The following is a 10,878-nucleotide window of genomic DNA, read 5'->3' on the forward strand; positions in this document are numbered from 1 at the left end:
CTTGCTAGTTCCGAAACGGGCAACAATATTAAAGAAGACTAGACATCCGTTGAGAAACTTAAAAAAAGTTAACCGTAATATAAATAATTTTTAAATTGGAATTATTTATGTTTTTCCAAGAAAAACGACAGCATATAATTAAACTACGACTGTTATATACAGCTAAAATTGCCAAAAAAATTTATCTAATAGAAGTGAAGAATCAGAAAGTGAATGATTTTCAAAAAAAAGTAAAGGTTTGCAAAACCAAGTGCGTGTGAAGCATAATGCCGTTCCCAACTTTTGTAAGTGTAGAGCTCGGCATTATCTATCCATTATCCACAAATTGGTGGATAACCGATTATTTCTAAACAAAGTTGTGGATTACAGTACGATTTAACATGTAAGTTCTGTGGATAATTTTCGAATTTGGATAAAGATAAAATAACGTGGATAATGGATAGATAATGCCGAGCTCTATGTAAATTTGTATATTCAGTTCAATGCTTTGAAGACTGGTGGTTATTATAATGTTTGTTTCGGTTTTTTTCGAAGATTTAAAAAAAAGGTTTTCCTTAAGTACACCTTTTCATTAGCCATTGCTTGCATGCCTTTGTTTTAAAAATTCATAAGGAAACATTTAATGAAGTTGGAAGTCAATATTTCCATCGAAATCTAGGACACACTTCCAGCTCGCTGTCATTTTCGCGAACGGGATTACAGTGGCAAAAAGATCTTGAAAACTATACCGAAGGTTTAAAGCCATAACAAATTTAAGGCGTTGCCCCAAAGATTTGTGAAGATTTTCGGAAATTATATAGCAAAAATATTAAAAATTTCGTAAAGAATAGAAAATTTTATCGATGACTTTACAAAACCATTTTAAAGGTAAGTGATTAAAATATAAGTTTTCAAAAATATACTGTAGAACCCAAAATACTATTTTCGAATATACTGTGTAACGACCTAACCTGAAACCGGATCGGGTAAAAGGGATCAAACCATTTAAGTTAATGTATCGGGTGACTTCTTTAAGAAGAAATTGTCATTTAGCACCAAAAAACAAAGCAAAACAGATTGTAGTAGTTATATTAAATATGCGTATGTATTTTTTTCGTATACTACAAAACAAGTACAAACTTTATCAAGATGATCTTAACCATTTCTATAAAATTATAAATAATAAAATCATAAATTTTTGAAGATTAGGAATTACACTTCGGAGAAAAATTATATAATCGACTATTTACCAGACAGACATTTTTTTGAATTAAAAACATTCTATAATTTAATCAATTGAATAAAACTAGTTATTTCAAAAAGGAATTTAACTTGTTTATGAGTATGGGATTGGAATGATTTGGTTAAAAAAAAGGTGTACGTCCACCTTTAATGCAATATATATGCTTGGAAAGTTTCCCTTGAAAATTGGATTTTTAATGATAATTTTGGTGCAATACAAGGCTTGAAATATTTTAATTGTACTCGATTACGATGTTCAAAAAGATTTGATTAGGAAAATTTTGACTATGCAATAGCCCCATCACTCAGAAACGAACTATGATTTGGAAATAATGGAAATTTATACAACTTTGAGTTCTAATAATACTCCAAATTTTTTATACAATAATTTATGTATTAATTTACGTGTAATCGAATTTTATGAATATCTGTCGCTTTATTAATTAAAATTCTGTTTAAAACGTTTTCTCTGAAGATGAAGTATTACCTTGAAGAGAGAGAATATATCATCAACTATTTAGTAGCAAGGTAATATCATGGACAGTAAAATGTGAAAAGCTATTTATAAATTAATCTCTTAGAAGAAAATATTTTCAATTAGGAACTTGACTTGTTTATGCGGATGCAAGTTGGGTGCTCAAGTCTATAAATTCGTTGTAAGTACTTTAAGTAATATGATTTGTTCATCGAGAGGCTTAATTTCCCACAAATTTCCTCTTAAAAGTCGCACTTTTAGTTATTTCTTTTCAAAATGGCTGAGAACTTCTACCATATAAGTGTCAGTATACTAAGATTAAGAACATTTTCTTAGGAAAAGTCTGAAATTGAAAATACGTCAATTCTTAATACGACTAAGGCATGCAGAGAATTAACAGTAAATGAGTATTTTAATCTCTCGGACAACGATTATGCTAATCCCTCGGACAACGAGTATGCTAATCTCTCGGACAACGATTATGCTAATCCCTCGGACAACGAGTATGCTAATCTCTCGGACAACGTAAGTGCAATCAACTATTAAATTAAAATTTCAAGATCTATTATAGTTTTACTTTTAACTGAATATAGATTTTACACCTTGAGCAAAAACTTTATCCCATTAATCAAATGTTTTTGAAAAGTCGAGCAAGTCACGTGCCAATTTTCTTTGATTATGAGGAAGCCATCACTATTTCTAATCCAGTCGTAAAAGAAACCACAAGTCTACAGTTCCTAATGATCGACTGGAAAGTAAGAAAATTTTAACGTTGCTATGTATTTGATCTGATCAGCTTATTCTAGGAAAAGAACAGTTTTTAAATAATTGAACTGATTTGCCCTTCTGAAACATAGAAAATTTATAAGAATCTTAAGTTATAGAGATAGCCGATAAGTTTTCGAAACAAATATCATTGGTGTGGGAATGAATTATTCTAAAATCTGCGGTTTTGTAAGAAAGTAATTTTGTTGAACACGTTTAAAAGAATGAGGACAGGAAAATTTGTTCTAATTTTTACCCCTTCGAGTGACGATTACATTACAGAGAGCTATAACTCTGGACATCTGTATATCTCTCTGGTCGCGATCGTGATCGTGTTCGCCGTTCGCAAATTAGAGGAAGTTCACGGTTCACAGAAATTTGGAAAATGTACATATATCGTATTACCACTAATACATTCAAATCAACACGGAACAATGATATTTCATATCATAGTCTACCCCAGGAAAAGCCGTAGAAATTTAAATATAACGTCCCATATTCATCTAAGTTTAACCCTAAATACGCTACGATCTGTTTAGTTCGTTTGACGTAAAGGATTTCCGAAGAATTGTTATAGCATAACGCGGCTCCAGTGGATCCCCTACAAGTTGACTTTCCGTACAAACTCCAGTTTTGGCTTGGCAAAGCTAGAGGCATTTGTGGGAGGGATTTATACGTGCATGTATATATCCGGCCCACTAGCCTTTGCCAAGCCAAACCCGGAGTTCAGGAGAAAAGTCCCTTTGTAGGGAATCCACTGGAGCCGCGCTATGCTTTAAAGCCGAACTAATGAATTTAATACCCAAGAAAACTTCGAAAGCAAATGCTGTAGCGGACAGAGTTGTATCTGAGACTACAATAGATATTACAAACAGTATTACCAAATTTCCTGTTCCTACAAGCCCTGTAGAAGTCTCAAACCAAGGAGGCTCGTGTCCAAATAATGGTCAGCCACTAGCTAGTCAAAATATCTACCCAAGGGCATCTTACCGGGCACCGGATACCTCCCAATTTGAAACTGTTGTACCGAACAGAGTTGTACCCGAGACTTTACAAACAGTATTACCAAATTTCCTGTTACTACAAGCCCTGTAAATGTCACAAAAAGTGGAACATCTTCAACCCCAAAAAATTGACATTGCAATGCTAAAGAAATATTGCAACAATCGGAGAAACTTAGATCGGGGAAGCTCTCATATGAGCGGTTCCCGTATGAGCTGATTTCATAATAGCAGTCCTCATAACAGCAGTTCCCTAAATGGCGGTTTCCCGAAATGGCAGTTTACTCGTTACAGCAATTACCGATACAGCGGTTCTCGTAAACGTGGCCTACCGTTACAGCAGTTCTCTAAAGAGCGGAAAAACAGATATGCAAAAACCATAGTAGTTGTTTATTATTATTAACCAAGCTGGGTTATATGAACTCAAATAGAACTAGGTCAGATATGGATAATTTGATTAGGTTAAAGTTGATTATTTTGACTAAATTGTATTAGGTCAGTTCAGGTTAGGTTAGTTAGGTTGGGTTGGGTTGGATTCGGTTCGTTTGGTTAGACTTAGGTTATTAAGTGATGATGTATTGAATATATTTTTTAAAATTGTGCATACAGACCTCAGAATGGTTTTTAAGTGATGCTTTAAAAACTAAAACGTGCTCTTTTAGAAAATTTTAACACAATTAAATTTTAGTCGTGTTGATATAATAGTAAAGCCAACAACGTGTACATACACAATTGAGAAGGGAGTGAAGTCCTACTGAACATGACTAAAAATATTCCTGTAAATCAGGCATATGGTACTGAAATGGGGGTAGGGAGGGTTGATATGAGATGAAGAGGGTGTGAGATGGGGTAAAAAGTGACTTGAAACGGGGTAAATAGTGACTTGAAATGGGGTGAATAGAGACTAGCAATTGGGTGAATTGAGTCTTGAAATGGGTTAAAATAAGGGTGTGAAAAATGGTGTAATTACAGGTTTAAAATAATGTAAATAGGGGCTTGAAATGGGAATAAATATAGCCTTGAAAAGAGGTAATTAAGGATTTGAAATAGGGGTCTGCAATTGTGTAAATTGGGGTTTCAAATGGGGTAAATATTGACTTGAAATGGGGTATATAGGGGTTTGCAATAGTGTAAATGTTTTTAAAAATAAGCCCCATTTTCATATTATTTTAACACCATTTAATGGTAAAATCGAAGGTGTTATTTTAATCCATCTTGGTATGATTTCAGCACCTTTTATCGAACGATGTTTTTTGAACCCTATTTTACACCATTCATCTTAGCTAATGGTGTTAATAAAATGTCGCACCATTTTCATACCACAAAACACGTATCAAGGTGTACAAATAGTGCAGAAAAATTAACACCACTGCAACACTATTTAGGTACCATAATGTTTTAGGGTATATGGTGCTTCGCGTTCAAAAGTCGCGGAAATGGCGGTGCAGGTCGATAGCTATATGAATATCACGTGGTTTCTAAGTTCTAATACAATATGGATGACGTCAGGGGTGACGATTTCTACAGACCGCAGAAGACCCAGAAAATGCCCTGCTAAAGATTCCAAGTAGAAAAAATGTATGCATTACTGATGATGTATGAATGCCTAATATGTCCTTAATACTTGAAAATAATATTTGTAAATGGCGTCAATTGATCACAAAAATGGTGTTAAAGTGCACCATAAATGGTGTCGTTTTGGAATCGAAAAGTAGCATATATGGTGTTTGAATGCACCATTATTAAACCCTATTCACTCATTGGGGTACGGCATCCAGAAATTATTTACCAAATATGGTTGGTCATCGTGAATCTAATCACTCAGATTTTCTGTACTACTGTTAAGTGTTAAGGTATGCGTTCCCGGTATTAGTTTTAGCACTGCATGGAGCTACTCACTCAAGTCTTCTGTTTGTATTTTACTAAAAACACGCATAAACACATAACAAAACCTAATATTTTCATGTGAATAGCAAAAAGGGTGTTATATTTTTGTTTTTAAGGTGACCATTACCTTCGGAAAAAAGCTTGGTTAATAAAGGTGTAAAATCTGGAATTAGGCCTTTTTTGGAAAGAGTGTGATCTCAGCTTTAATATTTACCTACTATTAAAATATTTGTTGTAAACCCCAACCTTCATGCAATATTTGTTGGGCCGCCTAGTGTACTGAGGAAACTTTGCATTACTTTATACTCTTGCAAAATATTTCTCATGATTTATAGGTTATAATATAATGTCGAATTACCAAAGTTAAAAAATCCAATAGCCCAAAATTCTATAACCTAGGAATTTTGTTTCAATTTCTTTCCGAATAAAAAACTATCTTGAAGAACATTTTGCATCAAGCATGGAAGATACTTATTAATTACAATTGGAAAGGCTAGGAATTTTTTCATCAGTTGCATTTTCTTCAAGTCCCAAAATTACGGCTTCACCAACAGTTTTCACTCTGGAAAAAAATGCATTTCACATATTACGACAATGTTTATGTTCTGAAATCGTACTGAGAATGTTTTTCATGGTTGAACATTTTTTCCATTTTAATGTTTCATACCTTATTACCTAACCGTCTTAGCTAACTAAACTCATAGTGTAAGCAAATTTAAGAGAAAAAAATTTGTCCTTTAATAGAACCAAGTGTCATAACGCTAACAAGATGACGGTTGTTAAATGTCTAATCATAAACTTTTTCAAGGACATCCTCTTTTAAATCGCTTAGAGATAAAGAGCAGATTTAATAGTCATGCTGGGAAACTAAGAAATATGTTGAGTTATAATGAGAGGATAGTGTTTGCACGACAACCATAATGCTTGAATAGTTCACTAACTTTTTGTTGCAGTTAAAATAATTGTATATATCTATAAATAAATAAATTTGTAGGTAGTTCTCTCGAACTGGAGTGGTATTATTTTAAATTTCTAACTTGTTTTTCCCTGTCGTGTCATGTTTCTTCACACAAGATTTATATTAAATGAAATTTAATTAAAACAGGCAAGCCTTCTTCTGCTCTCTGCAATTTTACTTTTCTGTATTTTACTGTGGAAGACCAAGGACAAGATTGTGTTCAAAATGGAAAGAATATCTCGTATTTCGGATATAATTCTGTTGCTTATGGAAGTGATTTCGATTGTTTTCTTAAAATGTAATGCAACACATTTCAATAATAACGTAATTGTTTTCTTGATTTAACATTGCTTGACATCACAAATTTGATTTCAGCTTTCAGTACAGTATCTAAAAACTTCATATGGAAATTCTTGTGCGGTTCTTGGCTACTCGGAGCTCCTAATAATTAGCTGCCACCTTTCCAAAATATTCTCCTAATAATTAGCTGCCACCTTTTTCAAAATATTCTCCTAATAGTTCGCTGCCACCTTTTCCTAAACATTCTCCTACTAATTAGCTGCTACCTTTTCCAAAATATTCTCCTAATAGTTAGCTGCCACCTTTTCCAAAATATTCTCCTAATAGTTAGCTGCCACCTTTTCCAAAACAATGGTTCCAATAATTCGTTGCCACCTTTTCCAAAATATTCTCCTATTAATTAGTTGCCACCTTTTCCTAAATATTCTCCCAATAATTAGCTGCCACCTTTTCACAAACATTCTCCTACTAATTAGCTGCCACCTTTTCCAAAATATTCTCCCAATAATTAGCTGCCACCTTTCCAAAATGTTCTCCTAATAGTTAGCTGGCACCTTTTTCAAAATATTCTCCTAATAGTTAGCTGGCACCTTTTTCAAAATATTCTCCTAATAGTTCGCTGCCACCTTTTCCTAAACATTCTCCTACTAATTAGCTGCTACCATTTCCAAAATATTCTCCTAATAGTTAGCTGCCACCTTTTCCAAAACAATGGTTCCAATAATTCGTTGCCACCTTTTCCAAAATATTCTCCTTTTAATTAGTTGCCACCTTTTCCTAAATATTCTCCTATTAATTAGCTGCCACCTTTTCCAAAACATTCTCCTACTAATTAGCTGCCACCTTTTCCAAAATATTCTCCTAATAGTTAGCTGCCACCTTTTGCTAAACATTCTCCTAATAGTTAGCTGCCACCTTTTGCTAAACATTCTCCTAATAGTTAGCTGCCACCTTTTGCTAAACATTCTCCTAATAGTTAGCTGCCACCTTTTCCAAAACAATGCAATTCTCTCCATTATCAATCACTCTTAAAATTAAATTTTGCATTTCAAACATCAATATATACAGGGTGTTTCTGGAAAGTCTGGCACAAATTAACAGGCATGTTCCTTGGGTCAAAAGGAGTCCGAAAGGTCCTATGACGTTTTGGGGTAAAGCGCTCCGTTGCGACGTTATGGGCTCTCAAAAGTAGGCCGAAAAACAAGGAGATTTTGCAGAATTATAGCACTAGTATTGTGGTTTTGACCCAATTGTTTTCGATTATTGAGCATAAGGCAATGATTGAAATAAGTTCAAACCTAGTGGAAGACCGTGAACGTGTTAAACGGTCAAAAGCGTTAATCCCTTTGTTTTCATTAATGATTGTAATTAAAGGTAAGGAAAGTAGCTCAGATATCGGTTACTTGTTTGTTCAGATGTACTGGTAACTGACCAGTCTTTTATTCTTTATTTCAATTAGACACATTACTTTTACAATAATTCGAATTAACCCCTTAACCTTTACAATACTTCGAATGAACCCCTTAACCTTTACAATACTTCGAATGAACCCCTTAAATTTTACAATAAATCGAATCGAACCCATTAATTTTACAATAATTTGAATCGAACCCATTACATTTACAATAATTCGAATTGAACCCATTACATTTACAATAATTCGAATGAACCCCATTAAATTAACAATAATTCGAATGAACCCCATTACTTTTACAATAATTCGAATCGAACCCCATTACTTTACATTATTTGTCGCAGTCGTAACGGTACGTCCTCTAAAAGCTTCGGTAAATTGTCTCGCAGAAAGGTCAAGTACGCCTCCCCATTTGGTAATGGGGTTCATTCAAATTATTGTTAATTTAATGGGGTTCATTCGAATTATTGTAAATGTAACGGGGTTCATTCGAATTATTGTAAATGTAATGGGTTCAATTCGAAATATTGTAAATGTAATGGGTTCAATTCGATTTATTGTAAAATTAATGGGTTCGATTCAAATTATTGTAAAATTAATGGGTTCGATTCGATTTATTGTAAAATTTAAGGGGTTCATTCGAAGTATTGTAAAGGTTAAGGGGTTCATTCGAATTATTGTAAAAGTAATGTGTCTAATTGAAAAAAAGAATAAAAGACTGGTCAGTTACCAGTGCATCTGAACAAACAAGTAACCGATATCTGAGCTACTTTCCTTACCTTTAATTACAATCATTAATGAAAACAAAGCGATTAACGCTTTTGGCCGTTTAACACTTTCACGGTCTTCCACTAGGTTTGAACTTATTGCGATCATTGCCTTATGCTCAATAATCGAAAACAATTGGGTCAAAACCACAATACTAGTGCTATAATTCTGCAAAATCTCCTAGTTTTTCGGCCTACTTTTGAGAGCCCATAACGTCGCAACGGAGCGCTTTACCCCAAAACGTCATAGGACCTTTCGGACTCCTTTTGACCCAAGGAACATGCCTGTTAATTTGTGCCAGACTTTCCAGAAACACCCTGTATATATACAGTGTGGAAAAGATCAGAGTGCCCAAATTTTTCGGACATTTTATAAAAAAACACTCGAGATCAATGAGGAAATTAATTGTAGTACATTTTCCAGACTCATGGAAATTTAATTAAAGAATTCTCTGGCATCCACTAAACAAATCGTTCATGTAGTTTCAAATTATCACAAAAATGAGAATTTTTAAGAAATCATTACAATAATGTTAATGAAAAATTAGATTTTGTATGATATCATAAATTTTGCAAGATTAATCCTGTGACAAACAGGAAATTAATGTCCTTTAGCGCAAATATTCGATGTGTCTACCATCTTGATGTAGACATTCTTCAAGTCTACTGGCCATTGATTCGCGGGCGTGGCGAAGCATTCCTGGGGTGATGTTGGCAATGGCGATTCTTATTCTGGCTTTAAGGTCGTCGGGTGAATCTGGTTCAGTTGCGTATACCTTTCCCTTGAGGAAGAAATCTAACGGAGTTAGGTCAGGAGACCTTGGAGGCCAGGACGTAGGTCCACCCCTACCAATCCATCGGTTAGGGAACTCGTTATTCAGCCACTCTCTTACGGGTACGGCGAAGTGCGGTGGCGCCATCCTGTTGAATCCACATATCCCTCACTACTGCCAAGGGTAAATTATTAATGGCATCAGTAAATTCTTGACGCAAAAACTTCAATTAACGTTGCCCGGTGATGTTCTCGTCAAAACAGTATGGCCCAATGATTCTGTCGCCAATGAAGCCAACCCACACATTGGTTTTCAAACGCACCTGATAATAATGCTCCCGAAGCCAGTGAGGATTTTGCTGCGACCAATAGTGAAGGTTATGTCGGTTGACTGTTCCATCTTGATGGAATGTAGCTTCGTCAGAGAACATAACCTTGCTAAGGAAACCTGGAATTTGTTCATCGAGGAACCGCATTTGCATACAAAAGTCCTTAGATTGTCATCCCCTGTTAAAGCTTGGTGTAGGTGATTTCTAAAAGGATGGAATCGGTTAAAGAATTCTCTGGCATCCACTAAACAAATCGTTCATGTAGTTTCAAATAATCACAAAAATGCGAAATTTTAATAAATCAATACTGATAATGAAAAATTTGCTTTTTATCATAAATGTTGCAAGATTAATCCTGCAACAAACAGGAAATTAATGTCCTTCTAACGACAACAAAAAACACCTACTGCCATGGAAGGCAGAACTATTGCGGCTGTTAACAAGGGTCAATGTGCATTAAGGGCTATTTTTTAGGTTTGTGGTCTCTAGGCCGTAAGTACGAGGTTATCTCACGGTAGTTTACTTCGGAAGTGTGCCCCACCTACGAAATTAATTAGCGTGGTACTTTGTTATGATGGCGCGTTTTACTAATCGCGAAAAGTTCGATACGATTTACGTTATGGGTGAATGCCGAGGAAATTCTCGCCTGGCAGTTATTTTGTACACCGAACGCTTTCCGAACCGAAGGCCACCTGCTCGAAGGACTTTTGGTAAGCTAGAAGCTAACCTACGAGCAGAAGGTAGCTTTACGGTTCAAAAAACGTCAACGTAGGGTTGACCGGATAGTTGGAAACAAAGCCGGACTCGGAGAGATGGACATTGTGGCAAGGTTCGAAGCAGACCCTCACACCAGCAGTAGAGCGGTACGAGACGAGTGTGGCATTAGCCATCGTACATTTCTGTCGATTTTGCACAGGATTAATCTTGCAAAATTTATGATATCATACAAAATCAAATTTTTCATTAACATTATTGTATTGATTTCTTAC

The 10,878-nt window shown here is 34.9% G+C and overlaps 1 protein-coding gene across 1 annotated transcript; it reads left to right on the plus strand.

The window, feature by feature from the left end:
- Positions 1-1,258: 1,258 nt before the first annotated feature.
- LOC149708808 (uncharacterized) lies at positions 1,259-6,652 on the plus strand. Its single transcript, XM_089863870.1, has 5 exons — positions 1,259-1,749; positions 1,823-1,877; positions 2,033-2,221; positions 2,290-2,451; positions 6,455-6,652. The coding sequence occupies exons 1-5, from the start codon at positions 1,697-1,699 to the stop codon at positions 6,650-6,652; spliced, it is 657 nt and encodes a 218-aa protein (XP_089719996.1). The 5' UTR covers positions 1,259-1,696.
- The last annotated feature ends 4,226 nt before the right edge of the window (positions 6,653-10,878 follow it).

The sequence above is a fragment of the Phalangium opilio genome, unplaced genomic scaffold (genome assembly GCF_054372755.1).
Source record: "Phalangium opilio isolate 3A_F unplaced genomic scaffold, DU_Popi_V2 ptg000013l_1, whole genome shotgun sequence".
Classification (NCBI taxonomy): Eukaryota; Metazoa; Arthropoda; class Arachnida; order Opiliones; family Phalangiidae; genus Phalangium; species Phalangium opilio.